We start from the raw sequence: 17,371 nt of genomic DNA on the forward strand, positions 1-17,371 counted from the left end.
TAATGCCTCTGACCAAAATTGTTTGCCTAAACCAGCATCCTCTAATGTGCACCTAATCATGGTTTGTAGTGTGGAATTTTTCCTCTCTGCAACTCCATTTTGAAATGCGGAAAAAGGATTGGACGTGAAATGTAACATTCCTCTATCCTTTAACCATTGGGAGAATTCTTTAGACATGAATTCACATCCCCTATCTGTCATAATTTGCTTTATTCTGATATTATGTTGTGTTTCTATACGTTTGTAGAATTCCTTAAATTTCTGAAATGTTTCATCCTTGTGCTTTAATGTGTAAACAAAACCATATCGGCTGTAGTCATCCACTATTGTTAGGAAGTAACGTTTTCTATAGGTAATTGAGGGACTTAATGGACCAACTAAGTCCATATGTACCAAATCAAAAATATTGTTAGTTGATCTGTTAGATTTTTTTGGTCTGGGACTGGTTTTTAGTTTGGTGGATTTACATACTGAGCATTCCAAATAATTTTCACAATTTTTTATTTTGACACCCTCTGCGTGTTCAGTCATTTTTTGTACTACAGGAAAGCTTGCATGTCCTAACTTCCTGTGTAAGATGTGAGCACACTCATCATGAATTGGTTTACCTATTTTTGGTTTCTTTTCCTTGTATGTATTTTTGTGATCATGAGTTATTCTACACTCATCATTGTCACTGTTACTGACATTTTCATCATCTGCTTCAATACAATCTTCCATATTTGAATCAATGTTATGTAAACATCTTTCTTTAGTTATCAGATAGGGTAGACCTCCTTTTATCATTACAGTACCTACATTTGTTTTGTTCTTTTCTATAGTTGCTTTCCCCTTTGAGAAAACTATATTGATATCAGATTCTCTGCTTAATTTTATGGCACTTAGTATGTTGTGAGGTATTTCTGGGATTAATAATACCCCCTCTATTTTCCCTAGACCAGGCAAGGTCACATTTCCTTTGCCTAGTACTTGAACCTTTTCTTGATTAGCTACCTTTATCACAAACTTATCTTCTATAAATGAAGATAATATACTTTTGTTGTTGGTGGTGTGATTTGTTGCACCAGAATCAATAAGCCAATTGTTATTCTCATCCTGCTGTGTTCTGGTGCTGTCTTGTTTATTTAGCCCATTCAGTGACCCAGATTTCCTCTCTTTTGAATTTTCTCTACCCCCTCTACCTTCTTTGTAATTTGGTGGACTTCTATATTTGTGTCTATCTGTGGAAGATTGTCTGTAATTATATTTGCTCCTATATTCTGGTCTATGTCTCTCTCTTGAGACTTTGGGGCAGTCTCTTCTACTATGTTCTCTGGATCCACAATTGTAGCATCTAAAGGCCTCATTATGTTTATCTTGAAAGACTACTTTCCTAAAAGGTTTGTGGTCTGTTTGGTTACTAGATCGATTTTTTCTTGAATTGTCTTCTGCTATCAATTTGTTAGATAGACTTTCTATGGATAAATATCCCAAATTAATGGTATCTAAGTGTGACATAAAGCTATCCCATGATGGATCAAGTGAATTGATAATAACACTTTTCATTGTTTGATCTGAAATCACTTCCCCCCTCAATTGTAGCTCAGCTCTTATTTTGTTTAGATTTATCAAATGCTCACTTATAGAAACCCCTGGTTTTACTCTAGAGGAAAAGAAATCCTTAGACATTCTTGTGGTTGTAGCTACGCTATCGCTGTGAAATAGATTAAACATGCATTGAATTATTTCTGATACAGTTAGGTTTGGTTTGATGCTATGATACATTGCAGGAGACACGCTAGATATTATTATGAAAAATGCTCTATGATGTAAACAATCTATTTTTAAAGTCCAAGGTCTTCTTGGAGGGCTAGTTATAAAGAATAGTAAATTTTCTTTCATGAAAATAACCTGAAGCTGTTGATACCACTCTTGTAAATTAATGCCATCAATTCTAAGTTTTGGGAAGTCACTGGGTAAGTTACCTACATTATTCTGTCCATTACTTACAACCTGGGGCAGTCCGTGATCTCTCAAGTGCAGGAAATTACAGAACGGCATTGGGATGCTTGCAATGAGTCTGCGCGGTTCTCTGGCCAGTTCAAGTCCTTCTGGGTCGTCTACGTAGTTTCGCACATGCGCGTTGCTCATTTCTTCTTTGGTGGCGTCGTGGAAGGTTCTCTCCCTTTCAGCTCTCTCGATCCGCTCCTCCTCAGATGAGTCGGTCTCTGGCTCGGTTTTTGGGGTTCTGGTGGTGGCGACGGTTCTTTTCTTCTTTTTGTGTGCGTTGGTATCCGATCTTGTCTGTGGTGTAGGGCGAAATCGGCATGGCTCTCTGGGCTCGGGCGTCGTCGCTTTCGAAGTCAGGATGGGAGCGTGCAGGTCTTGAGTCGCCGGTTTGATTTCTTGCTTCTTCGTAGATGTCTTGGTAATTTTCAGTCTTGGCCCAAAAGCAGCAAAAAGCGTTTTCATTGCTGATTTTACTCGATATTTTGTTAAATCGTCTTCACTTTCTGATTTTGGATCATCTGAAGAGTTTGAGACTTCTTTCTCACTTTCTTCGTCTGATAGTGTTTTTCGCGCCAGAAATTTTGAACTGAGCGTTTTGATTGGCTCTGCTCCATTCTCTTTTGAAGTTCGTTGAAACCAAGATGGCTGCCATTCAAAATTTCGCGCGGGATCACATCTTTTCTTTTTAACAACTATTTTCTCAGTAGTCATCTCACTTACGGTTTTTTGATCTTTGGGTTTTTTTTTTAATGATGTTTTTCTCTCTCGCTGCTCCGCTGTTCTTCAGCATCTCCTGGAGGTCCGCGATGAGACTTTCATCATTCTTTTGGCTTTTTAGTATTTTTAATATCTCTGACCTGAGTTCGTTATTTTCTATTTCGATTTCTTTCTGGTCATTATTTTCACTCATTAGTTCTTCTTCTTCAGTGGTGTATTCTTCGGATTCTCTCGAAATCGCGTTGGTGGATTCGTTGATCATCTCTTGATCAGTTTCTATTTCTTTGCTGTAGGCCCTGGTGTTGGGCCTATCTTTCTTGGACATTTTTAATTACTTATTGAGTCAATTAACCATCCTCTGCTACCAGCTTGTTGCAATATTTTCAGGATCAGACTCAATAAAGATAATAGGAGTTAGAGCTTTAAATATATTTCTTTTTAATTATGATAGGCATTCTATATTCACTGAATATTCAAGGTAGAAGCGACGAGAATGGTGAGGGTGGCTCCTTATATATACAAGGGGTGGAGCTAGGAATGGGAGTGGTAAGTTATGAATACATTAAAGTCCAAAGAATAAGTTAACCTCTGATATTCCATATATACATTATTTACACATTGGAGAATAAGGCATTTACATCTGACAGTGATGAACCACTGAATTTATTTTTATTTATGAATGACATTTAGAGGATGCTAATTTAGAGTAAAACTAGAAAACAATTTTAAAAATGTCCAGCAGCCAGACAAACACATCACCTACAACAGAAAACAAAACTAATTGAGTATCTATGGAGATTTTCAATCATCCAGGTCATGGTTGTCCCAAGGGTGCTTTTTTTCAAAAGGCAACTGAATTTTCTTGGCTTTTTCTTTGAAAATGGTTTTCTTCTCCTCCAAAAAGCATCTTCTTCTAAATTAACTGAGGTTCCACATTCTGCAATGGACTATGACAATGATCTTGGAGGACAAGAGGAAGAGCCATAGCCCAGGCAACCACCATGAAAAAGGTATTTCACCTACAGAAGGTCAGAGGGCATGGGAAACATTCCAGAAAGAACACACATACACACATCATTTTTCTGGAAAGTAAAAAGAAGTTAGAAATCAGTAGTGGGTTCCTCCTGGGACCCACTACTGGGGGTATAGAACCAGTAGTAAAACCCGCGGGATGCTCTGCCCACTGACCCCGACGTCATCAATACTTCTGTGCTTGCACAGAAGAATGCGCGTGGCCCCGCTGCGAACCAGTACTAAGGTAAGTAGAACCCACCCCTGGTAGAAATGCTTTCAGACTTGCAAGTTTTTGTTTCTATAAAGCTAATATATGTTCTATCCGAGGCCTGGAGAACAGGCCAATTTTCTAAAGATTTCTGGAACATGGGTGGATGGGAGTCAGATAGATGGCTTGGGGGTGGGGGGATATCATTCCAATACTTACTGCAAAAGTCAACCATGGACAAAGGTAACGGCAGGTGAAGTTAAAGTCTAACCAGGATATAGTTTACCTGACTACCAGGTTGTTTAGCACCTTATGCTATTCTAGTTTCTCTCTGCTTCGTATTTCTGTTTAGGCTACCCTGTTGTGAATATAATGAAATTAGTGTCTTATAAAATAAGACCAATGTTCTCACCCGGATTGAAAGATACAATATTCCCATTCTAATTTAAAGTTGTCACTAAATTAGGCTGAAAAACAGCTTCTATCCCAGGGCAGTAACTATATTGAATTCTATGGTATAGTGCAATATTAATACAATATTGGGTTTTCAATTTCAGTTATATAGAATGTAAAGGATGTGTGTTTGTGTTTTTATTTTTATCAAGGTGGATAAAAGTCAATGATTTTTTTAAAAAAATAAAAAAAATCGGATTTTTTAAATTTAAATTGGATTTTTTTGATTTTTATTGAATTTATTTTAATAAAAAACTTTTGGGGTAAAAATCTATCGTAAGATAGTTTTCTATTTAAGATACATAAATAATTTAGTTTATTCAGCATGAAATGGAGCTTAGTTATGTAGCATGAGGCTATATATTCTGCAACACTGGGATTATCTGTGAGTCAACAGTGGGTCAAAGGAGTAGCAGAGATGACAGTTGCTCTTTAAAAATTATGATTTAAATCTAGTTGATTTAAATCAAGCCTTTTTACTAGTGATTTAAATCATGATTTAAATTGTGTTTTAAATCAACTCAATTTAAATCAAATCCACCCTGATTTTTATAGTTATAATGTATACTGAAGATGGCATTTAATTTCGTTGTACGATGTGCAATGACAATAAAGTAAACAAAACTAAACTAAAGCCCAATTATTTTTGCCTTTATGAGACAAACTGAACAGAAGGAACTAAAATGGAGGGGAAAAATGTAAAGTTTGAAGTATTTTGGCAGAATGTTTCAATTACTGTGCTTGACATAGAACATTTTTTCCTTCACAAAAATAAAGTCAACTGTGTGGCTTGAGCCAATGGATGTCTTCAGGAGAATTTTTGAATGAAACCAGCACAGGAGAATTGAGTTACATTCTTTTCCATTCCCATTTTCCAGGCAAATTTGCACTTTGCTTTAGGTAAAGAAAAGAGACCTGTGCTAAACAAATGAATGACTTTAATTGGGGTTTCTAGATTCTGGACAATAATGAGAACCACGGTGGGAGGGAAATGATCTGAGATGGTTCAGATTGTGCCACATATAATGGCAAGGTCAGGATCTACTGTTTTTAAAGAGGAATTTCTAAAAACAATGTTAGGCCCATTTGGGAATTTGTTTTTGGGTTTCCTACCTAAAATGGAACGGAGCTGCACTGCCTATTGGTTTGGGATTTGTTGGGGGAGGCGGGGTTCCAGGGGCTGTAAAAGAAGAACTCAAGGGCCAAATACTTCAGGTTATACTTTTCTGAAGGTAGATAAAACTCATCAGTAACAAAATGGAATTTTGACTCTCATTTTGGCAAATAGTGATAGACCAAGAACCATCCCTGACCACTTCTTCCACCATTAAGTATCCTGCCATTTCATGAAGGCAATTGGCAAACTCATGGGAAACACCACAAGGGACTTCTTTCAGCACAATCCAAAAATGATATGTTCCCTGTTCTCCAAAAGGTTAGCTGTTGTAGTAAATAGCTATGGAAAGTACTCATCTAAGAAGAGGAACATGGGGAACACTCTTTGTCTGCTTTGCATCTGAATCTTACCCACCAATTTGCGAAAAACTGGTCTTGATTACCTTTGAAGGTTGAAGATTTGAAGAATAGCCAATCTTTTTTTCTCCCACAAAATCAATGATTCAAGCATAAGAAGAGGTAAACTAGGAGTTAATATTTAGTTTCTCTGTTTAATGCATCTCAAAAGGTGGCATGCAAGCCTACTTCTGCAAAATAAAAATTTAAAAATACCCTGAAAGATGTCTACACATTTTCTAATCTTAACTAGTTTGATACAGACCATCTGTAAGAAGCCACGAAAGTAAAATATGTACTGTTTACGAACTACTTTGTTTTTGACAGATAAGGCTGCTGTAGGTTTAACTGAAAATATTTATTGATTCAATTCTATAATCAAGAAGTGAATTTGTGAGGAATGCATAATATTATTAGAAAGGAAAGCAGAAGCCATAACATATTAGTGATAAAGACCAAATTCATCCTTGACCAATGAAAACACCTGGATGGCTGGATGGTAAAATATTTACGCCTTTCCTATTTTTGTGCTATTCGATGGAATCTTATTTTGTGGTTTTGCACAAAAATGTATGCGAATGCGCATTTTACAAAGTTACAGGATGAACCAAGGATGGCTTTTAAACTTTCATATAGCATATTTTTCCATAAAAATGTCTTTTATAGCTTTGAGTAAATGTGCAGTTCCACAGCCTATTTCAGTAGCCGTAATAGGGCAAAGTGATTAGATTTAGTATGTCAACTCACAAGGGCCAATTCCTCATCCCAACCCAACGAGCACATTTCTGAACTTTACTTTTTTGTTTTGCAAGAATTTTTCCCTTCAATTATCTGGTAAAAATTAGACAGATGAGTGAAAGACAGTTAAGGCAGATATTTCTTAATTAGATCATCCCTACGAAAAAGGCTTCAGAGTTATCACCATTTCTATCACTCCTGACAATGGAATCCTAACCAGCCATTGACTTCAGATGAAAGCACTATCAACTAAGCATGGCAATCTTGATTCTAGAATTAAACTAACAGATAATATATGCAAAAATTCTTTCCCATGATCAATTCTGAATTTAACCAATCAATATTTTAGATGAGAAAATTAATGACTTACACAGAATTATAGATTTAGGGTGAGGATTTTACTTGGGAATAAGCACTATTAAACATAAATGGAAGAAATATGTTTAGGCTCACGCTGTAAATCAGTTAAACTGATAAAAAATAGCATTCTTGTGTATTTATCAGTAGCCAACCCTGCTGAACAAAATATAATAGGTTTACACTCACTGAACTTGTAAGATTGCAATCCTTTAAACACTTATCTGAAAATAATAATTCAACCAGAAACAGTATTTATTATTTGGTTTAGCACGAAGCACAGAAGAGGCTCAATGAATAAATTATGATTTTTTTTTAGTAACCACTTTTTGAAATCATAGGTTGTTGATTTAATTAATGGAATGAAATTGAACATTAGATATGAATATAATATACACATATCACACACACAAACACACGAAAAATACCTTGAAGCTTCAATTGGTGTGGAATGAAGCTGCGCAAGCTGTACTAGGTATTCGAAGAAGGGCACATATATTAAATATCTCAGCTCCACGAACTACACTGTGTTCCAGTTAGCTTTCGGGTCCAATTTAAGGTATTGATTATTACATATGAAGCCCCATAGGCATATGGAACCAGATTTGCCCCATTGCATCAATCTGTCCCACTCGGTCAGGTACGGAAGACATGCTACTCATCAGTCAAAAAATTCTACTGGCAGAGTCAAGGAAGAGAGACGTTTATGCTATCATCCCTGCTTCGTGGAACATCTTGTCCTCAGAAGTGAGGAAAGCTCCCAATCGATTGGTCTTCCACAAAAGAGTCAAAACATGGCTGTGAAGGCCTTGTGTAGAGGGCGCTGGTTGGTCGCATGAGAACCCCCTGCTGCCTGTATTAACAACTCCTAGACTTCCTATCTTGGAATTTTTATAATGTCGTCTTACATTTAAATTTTTTTTAAAATTCTAACGTATTCAATTTTTAATGTTTTATTATATTGATTGAATTGTACGCTGCCCCTCCAAGAGAGAAATGTTCAGTTAAGAAGTTTGATTGATTAATTCTCTCTCCCCCCACCTCTCTCTCTCAGATACACACACACACACAGAGTGTGCGTGTGTGTATGGGAGGTTGTTGAATTTGTTGAAGCCTCTAGCCAATCGACAGATGCAGCAGGCAGGAACAGTTTGAGACACAAAACAAACTGGATATAGGCCACAAAAACCATGGCTACTTTGTCTGTAAGCCTGAGCTGCTAAATACATAGCCCTAAGCTATAAATCACAGTTTAGAAATTACAATGGCTGTGCAGCCATGCCCCATTCATCCAACAACATGGACTGTAGGTTAGCACAATGTATCAAACCAGCAAGTGACTTTGCTTGTTGCTAACTTGTCCAACAAACCATCAATTGGCAAGATGTGTAAATGGAGAACTACTGCCAAGACCAATGTAATGATACATTGTGAAGTCAAACAGACAATAGCTGCTTTCAGATACCACAATAAGTTATTGTTCATAATTACAGAGACAAGTTTACACAAGGTTTAGGCTCGCGTGCATCCTTCTTCAATCATGTTCTAACAATTGTTTCCATTTTTGATAAACTGTAATTAATCATATTGTTGAAATCTGAAATTGTATTTAGGCCCAGGAAATATGAAGCTAACTTGTTTTAGATAAAGTTAAACCATAGTTTAACCACTTGAATGGCAACATAAACCATAATTAAGTTGTGCTGCATTGGTAGGAAAATACGCATATCCAAGATAGGTTACTAAGGCTTGTACCCATTATAAGAAGTCAGCCATCCCAAACACAGTGTCTTCCAGTTTTTATAATTCCCTGCCAGCAGAAGAAAAGCAATTATGGGAACTAAATTCAACACATCTGGTGGTTTATAGGGAAAAAAATAATATATAATTTATCATGGCATTCAAATGCAATCACATACATAATTGTATTTTTACCTGGATTCATGGTGGGTGTGCTGTGGGAATGATGGGGGTTGCAGGCTTTAGAAGGATATTTGACTTAGAGCACTACAAAATCAATGATCAAGTATTGGTAATTTATTACAGATGTTCCTTGCTTAATGAAAGCAATAGAGGACCAGCAATTCCTCCACTCAGTGATGCAGACATAAAGTACAATGTCATGTGACTGCATGGAAGTATGATAGTTCCAGTGGTGGTTGGGAAAAAAAATCCTTGTGATTGTTAAGTGCAATGTCACATGATCACCATTTGTTTTTTTAAATAATTTTTATTTTATTAATATATTCTATGCATCAATACACAAATGAAATATACAATTCTGCCATCATGGTGTAATGTGAGTACATTGTCCATAAATATAAAGTCATTCCTTTATACATACATACTTGCCATCATATATCTATTCTTTCCCACCTTTTCTGGACCCAATCATACCATAATTTCCAACTGTTATAAAATTCTGAATCTTTTTTACCATTGATCAATCTAGTTAATCTATCTGATTCCGCACACTCATTAATTTTATATATTCTTTTCAAATCCATCGGTAAGTATTAATTTTTCCACTCCTGTGCAAACGTTAATCTTGCTGCAGTAATAATATGAATCAACAAGAACCATATACCTGATTTAACATTCAAAGGTTTTGCCCCCAACAGGAAAATCTCGGGCCTCAATTCCAAATTGATCTGTGTAATTTCCAAAATCCACTGATGTATTTTTTTCCAATATTTAACTGCCTGCGGGCAGGTCCACCATTGATGAAAGTAAGTTCCATTACTGTAACTGCATTTCCAACAGCAGGAAGATGTCCCGGGAAACATTTTAGCTAATCTCGCATGGGGGAGATGCCAACGGTAGACCATTTTATATATGTTTTCTTTATATGAGGAGGCCATGGTTAATTTCATATTTTTCAACCAAATCTGTTCCCATTGCTGGAAGTCAAGGGGATATCCAAAATTTTGCCCCCACGCTATCATACAATCCTTCACTACATCCTGTCCTATCTGCAGAGACGATAAATATGCATAACATTTAGATAGTACCCCTTTCCCTCCTTCTAATAAGATCTTATCCAATTCTTGTCTTTTACGGTAAATTCCGTCACTATATAAATCTTTTTTATACCTGGAGTGCACTTGGGAATAAGACAACCAGTCTATCTTATATCCTTGGAGAGTTAATAATTCTCGTGACTTCGGATTACCCTGAGCATCCAAAAAGACTTCATAAGTCAAAGTTTTCCCCCCTTTATACAATGTCGGGTAGATCTGAGCTTCCTGCGCCGAAATCCAACGAAATCCACGATCACCATTTGTGATCTCCTGCCAGCGTCCTCATTGACTTTGCTTGTAGAAGCTGGTAGTGAAGACCAGAAATCATGATCATGTGATTGTGAGATGCTGAAAATGCCATGAATGCATGCTGGTTGCCAAGTGCCTGAATTGTGACGATATGATTGCAGGGATATTGCAATATCCATAATTACAAGGAATGTGTATGAGTTGTCCTCATTGAATAGTCACTGAATGAGTAATCATTGAATAAAGATTACCTGTATTTATGAATTATCATGTATACATTCCTACATTCAATGTTTATTTTCATTATTAAACAAGCAGTTTTTAAAACTCAAACTCTTTTAAGATGTCTACAGACCTTTCCAGCCAGTTTTGAAAAGTCATCTCCTCCTATGATCCGAGTATCTTCCATAGATTGGTCATTCTGCAAAAACAGACATCATATAGCGGTTTTACTTTCAACATCAGTATGAACAAAAAAGAACTGGGATAGTAGAAACATATCTTGTGATTTGCTAGTTTGCACTGACTGCTTTATCAATTCTTCTTCTTTTTTATGACTTTTAAAAAATGTGTATTTTAATGTTTTATCATATTTAGCTTTCAACTACTTTAATATATTAGATGTAATCTAGAACTCATCAAATCTTTCACTGACAGATCCAAGGGAGCCATTTCAATGGAAAATGTTTAAGATCAGGAGGATAATTTTTTCATCTGATATTCATTCTCCAGTAGATTTAGACCTATGCAAATGTAGGAAGAATTATAAATGAATTGAAAAGTAAAAGCATAGTTCTGAACACATCCATTCTAAAATAAGCCCCATAAATTCAGGTAGGATAAATCAGTTAATCAAGGATAGCAGGAATGAAAATTTTCTCCCACAGAAATGAAGGAGTTGTAAAAGCCTATGATTCTGTAAAACAGAAATCAAAGCTACTTTTGAACATTTTTAATTAGGATTTTTCAGCATAACAAAATGTATAAGGCTAAGGAAGATAAGAAACAAGAAATAAAAATAGAAGAAATTGAAAAAAATGAAATGAAAATATATAATCATGCATATAATTATCTTCTTTCTATATTTCTGTAACTGACATATGACAGCTCCAGTTTCTTTTCCCCCCTGTATTTTCCCCAACATGTTTGTTCCCTTTTTAATCCCAAATTCCAGTTCATTTTTTCTTTAAAAACAACAACAACAAAGCTACATTTTGTGAAAATCACCGACAAACCACATTCCAAAATAAAACTATTGATGCAAGTTTTATTCACTCAATGCAATAAAATCCAGCAGCATCTTTGGGTAGCAATCAAAAACAGCAAGGTATTAGAGTTTCACTAAGATTGAATCTCTGTCTCTTTTGGATATGTCCAATGGCTGTACAAAGGGGACAGGGCTTTGATTGGAATAGCGCATTATCATCTTGCAGATTTTGATATCCCATTCTTGGTTCACAGAAAAATATAACCTGCTTAAATTAATTATATATTTTGCACCCTACAAAAGTGATTGAGAGAGCAACTTTAAATCACTCAAGCCTTGTTGATTTTCTCATTTCTCTTCGGCTTCTATTCCCCTTCCCTTCTCCCAAAAAACTCTTTAATGCTTAATAAAGAACAAGAGAGTTGTTATTCCATTATGTTTCAAGGGGTAAAATAAACATGGAACGCTTTTCCCAAATTGCTGGACAGCTCATGCACATGTTTTCTCTTCAAAATGAGGTTGAGCGAGCAGTTTGATTCAGTAATGTTATCTCTACTTCAGCCCATTATCCTCCCAATGCTCATTAAGGATTTGCTTACTTTACTGGGCAATTTTCAAGACACTTAACAATCTTTGGATCCTGGATATATCATAGCTCTCCATTACAAATCAAAAGATGTTACCCTCGAAAAGCATCTCTTAATCTGTACAGAAAACTTCAGAGAAGCAGCAGAGAACATAACTGCAAAGTGATTAAGTCCGACCTTGATGACAAGTAGAACTTGGGCAAAGGAACAGAGGAGAGAGTTCAAAGGCTTTGATTTTTTTTGAGCAGCCTGGGCTAGCATAATCTGTGACTGATCAAGACACAAGAACAGGCAATCTGGAGGCCCACTGAACTTTAACCTCCCTCAAACCAAACACTGTATCAAACGGCAAGACCTTGGATAGACTATATATTGCCATTAGAAAAAAAATTCTGGAAACCACCAGGTTTCCTATCTTTGGAAGATACTTTAAAAATGTTGTCAGGTGGCAGCCCTCAATTCACAGTGCCTTTCAAGTGTGTGAGACAAGAATGCCTAGCCTCCTGCCACTGCTAGCTAACGATTCTGAGAGTTTCATTTATTTTTCAGATTTATATCTTTTTTACAGGAGTACAAGGAATTAAGAGATAGGAGCTCCACAGTGCATCTCAAAGCAGTGTTTGGAATTCAAATCCAAAAAAGCTGCATGGCTTATATGACAATCTACATCTTTTAACATTTCTCCTTGAATCTAGTAAATTATCCAGTTAGTGTTTTTCTGTCGAAGCACCTGGTCTACCCCAATATGGGAGGGAGCATTCTGCTTCCCTCTCGCCTTTCAGCTCCAATCCAGGAGCCCTCAAGCAGTCGCATTCATGACAAACCATTTTATACCAAATTTATATTTGCTTTATTTCTTTATCAGCAAATATAAATTTGGTATATATATATATATATATATATATGTATGTATGTATGTATGTATGTATGTATGTATGTATGTATGTATGTATGTCTGTCTGTCTGTCTGTCTGTCTGTCTGTCTTTGGCTATTCGGGTTTTCTCCCGCATAAAATTAGAGGTGTCTTGGCAACGTTTCAACGAAGTCTCATTCGTCATCTTCAGGCTGGTGTCCCCCAAAATAAGACATTCCCTGATAATAAGCCCAATCAGGCTTTTGAATGCATGGCAATAAGGCCAAGCGCTTATTTCAGGGTTCAAAAGAATATAAGACAGGGTCTTATTTTCGGGGAAACACGGTATGTATGTATGTATATATATGTGTGTGTGTGTATGTATATATATATATATATGTGTGTGTGTGTGTGTGTGTGTGTGTATATGTGTGTGTGTGTGTACACACACACATTATAACTGTCATAAATACATGCCAGTTGCCAAGTGCCCAAATACTGATCATAGGACCCAGGGGATAATGTGCGTACTAGAATCTGAGTCCAGCAGGAGAAGGGCGGTATAAAAATTTAATAAAATTTAATAAAATTAATAAAATTTAATAAAATTTAATAAAATTTAATAAAATAAATAAATAAAATTGTCTTTTTTTTAGTGCACTGTAACTTCAAACTTCAAAGGGACATGGTGGCTCAGTGGCTAAGACGCTGAGCTTGCCGATTGAAAGGTCGGCAGTTCAGCAGTTCGAATCCTTAGTGTTGCGTAATGGGGTGAGCTCCGGTTAGTTGTCCCAGCTTCTGCCAACCTAGCATTTTGAAAGCACATAAAAAATGCAAGTAGAAAAATAGGGACCACCTTTGGTGGGAAAATAACAGTGTTCCGTGCGCCTTTGGCATTTAGTCATGCCGGCCACATGACCATGGAGACGTCTTCGGACAGTGCTAGTTCTTCGGCTTTGAAATGGAGATGAGGGGAATCTTTAACTTCAAACAGTTGCTAAAGAAATGGTTATAAGTCAAGGACTTTGTCTAAATCAGCAGTCCCAACCTTTACAGCTTGGTGGCCTGACAAGGAAGAAGAGGGGGCCCAGCCCAGTTCTGAACATGCAACAGCCCAGTAGTGGACTGCGGCCCCGGGGTTGGGGGACCCTTGCTCTAAGTAGCCTACTTCCACCCTATATCAATCATATCAATGTCAAAGGGCATGAACAGGAGCATCGATAGTGTAAATTGTTTGTTCCCATGAAATAATTCCTCATATATAATTGCACATGCAAGATTTTCTTTTCTTGGCTTAGCTTAGGCTTGCTTTTCCATGTATGATCTTTTGAATAGAAAAAAATTCTGCATAATGTTCCAAAATCCACAGCTGAACAATTAGGATCCTTCCAAAATGTCACTAGTGTTGCTCAACTGGTCCTTACAGACCAGTCTAGCTTCTCTCTTTTATCTGCAAATTAAGATTCTGTAACCACTTGGTCAGAGTTTCTATAGCAACATTTAAGTTGCCAATTCTTCCAGTATTAGATCATCTCCACTGAATTGGGTGGGGCAGCTATTATCTTTTTTTTTTTCTTTCCTGGAGACCAGAGGGATCTTGAATCCATCAGGCTACGTGTGGGTGATCTCAAGAAAAGAAAGGGGCTCTTGTAACTAGGATTCCTGATGACAAGATTGTAAAAAGCAGCACACATCTGTGGTTTGGGGTAGCTGAGAAGAAAATGGTCTCTTTTTAAAGTGTTCTGGCAGAACAAAAGCTACCTTATCATGACACAAACCAACAGTAATAAATTTCTAACCCTTTACCTCATTAAACTGTGATGGGCTTTTTACTGAAAAAGTAAGGACATTTACTGAATGTCCTTTGGCTGTCAGCTCAAGGTTTGGCACCTGCTTCTCTCTCTCTCTCTCTCTCTCTTCCTTTTCTTCTTTCTTTCTTCCAGAAACAAACCCAATTAGAGTTCATAGAAAAAGCATAAGAGAAGTTTTAAAAATATCAGTGGTTTCAGGGTATTTGAAGAATCTGTCTTCTAATCATCTTGTTTCATTCAGTGTTACTCCTATCCTGAAGGCACCCACAGAGTTGGAACGGAAAATTCAATCAGTTCTCATTTTAACATAAACTGACCCAATTTTCACTTCCTAAGATAATATATAGACTGGCCTACAGACATATTTTCATTTTTGCACACCTCTAAATTTTGCACTTTGATTCCTTGATCAGAAAATGTTGCAAACCTTACCTACGTCAAGTTTGCACACAAAAAATATAGATTGTTTGTACTTATAAAAAAATAAGCATGACATTTTACACCTGTTTTAAATTTTTTCTTGCTTTATTTAATTTTATTTTTCATGCCAGGTTTTTTTCCCAAACTTTTCCCTCCAGATGTACTTCGATTCCCATAATCCTTCAAGCTGCTTAACCATGTTGACTAGGGCCTTTGAAAATTAAAATTTGATACATTTTGGCTGGAACTTAACAAAGTTAAAAAGCTATCGTCCACTGATTTGAGTGTGGCAGAATGAAAATACATTATTTTATTGATCATGAGCCTTCTGTATTTATGGAGGGCGGGAAGAGGTATTTTAACCTTAAATACAGTAAGATTGCCAGTTGCCAATACAATTCATTCCAAAGCTTGGTCCCTAAATTCAAAAATCATAAGAGTTATTTTAATTTCTTCCAGACCAGTAATCCCTGCCATCTTTTTAAAGATCTGTAGCGTTTAAAAACTAAATTCAGGTAATCCTTGATTTATGATTCCATTTTGGACCAAATTTCCATTGCTAAGCTAGCCAATGTTAAGTGAGTTGATTTTATGACCTTTTTGCCACCGTTGTTAGTGAATCACTACAGTTGTTAAGTAATTCCTACAGTCATTATGCAAATCTGGCTTTTTCCACTGACTTTGCCCATCAGAAGCCTGCTGGGAAAATTGCAAATGGTGATAATATGATCTGGGGAATGCTGCAAACATTGTTAATACATGCCAGTGGCCAAGCACCTGAATTCTGATCACATCTCCATGGGGATGCTACGATGGTCATTAATGTGAAGACCAGTCATAAGTCACTTTTTAAAGTGCCATTATAACTTTGAATGGTTGCTAAATGAATGGTTGTAAACTGAGGACGCAGAAAGCAAACCGAAAGAGAAAACTACATACATGCTGTGTTTCAGCCCAAAATAAATACTGGAAGTTATGAATTGTATCTTTGGAATTATCTGCACTATTTAGTGCAAATGTCCCATTCTTCAAATACTCATTTTTATGAAGAAGGTTCATTGCCAACCATGGCATTGTTTAAATAATTCTAGGTTTATTTTATAGAGTGATCATAGGATATTTTCCAGACAGATGATGACTCATATTTCTGACAGCAATATGCCCCATCTCTTGTGGAAAACTCAGAAGTATATTTATTGTTCTCAAGAGCCTTAGAAATATTGATAAAAGTGTGAACACACCTTCTTCTATTTTTAACATGTTGAGAAGAATTTACCTCAAATTCCGGATATATATATATATACGGACATGGAATGTGTATACTCATAATACTTACAGCAGGAAATCTCTTTTCCTTGTACTAGTTCTTAAGAAAAGATCCAATATAATGGACAATATGCCATGATTAATTAGTGTTTTCAAAGGATACAGCTCTTTTTTTAATTTGGAAAGCACAACAATGAAACAGCAGTTCTCAGGACGCCCAGCAGAAACCTAATTTTAACAGAACTCTAAAATTGTTTAATCTTTTGTTTGGCCTATATCTTGACGGTCTTATTGTTTCTAGATGCTTTATTTAATGAGGAATTAATTAATGGTTTTTAAAGAGTTTTATTCTACTAAGCAAGTAAATTGGCCCATGAGCAAATTGAAAGCCTGGATCTTCTAGATCAGGGGTGTCAAGCTCATGGCCCGAAGGCCGGATACGGCACATGCTGGCCACGTCCACCCCCATTTTAGCAAAGGGGGAAAAAGTCGTGAAATCTATATCTTTGAATATGTATTAGGCTACTCCAAAATGATGGACAGACATTATCTCTTTTCTTTTAAACAGCAGAAATAGAATGTAGATATGAAAACAGCAGAGAGACATTAGGCAAAACTTCCAAACTGTAGGAGCTGTAAGCAACAAAGGAAGATGGCCTCTAGCTTAATGAGATGTTCATGAAAATGCAGGATAACCATTTCAAAGAAGGTGCAGTTGCAGATTTATTCATCGCAGTGACATTTGAACTGAGCAACTGCCAATGTCTCTCTCCACCAATAACATTCTGTGCTTTACAGCAACAAGAAGAGGAATTATGCTATGTGTCTGGAATGAGAATGAATATAACACAACCCCCCCGCCCCCCATGGTTCACCAAACAGGACTAGCAGACCACAAGTAGTTATGCATATCTTGTATTTTATAAGCCAACCTGGAGCCACAATGTAATTTAGAATAATCCTCAATAA

At 36.5% G+C, this 17,371-nt stretch overlaps 1 protein-coding gene across 1 annotated transcript in view; it reads right to left on the reverse strand.

Moving 5' to 3' along the window:
- PRTFDC1 (phosphoribosyl transferase domain containing 1) overlaps nt 1-17,371 on the reverse strand; it is a 57,920-nt gene that overhangs the window by 13,427 nt on the left and 27,122 nt on the right. The window contains exon 4 of the mRNA XM_034402402.3: nt 10,613-10,678. Coding sequence (XP_034258293.1) covers nt 10,613-10,678 — 66 coding nt within the window. The remainder of the gene's footprint in view (nt 1-10,612; nt 10,679-17,371) is intronic.

The sequence above is a fragment of the Pantherophis guttatus genome, chromosome 4 (genome assembly GCF_059756535.1).
Source record: "Pantherophis guttatus breed Tessera chromosome 4, ASM5975653v1, whole genome shotgun sequence".
In the NCBI taxonomy this organism is placed as follows: domain Eukaryota; kingdom Metazoa; phylum Chordata; class Lepidosauria; order Squamata; family Colubridae; genus Pantherophis; species Pantherophis guttatus.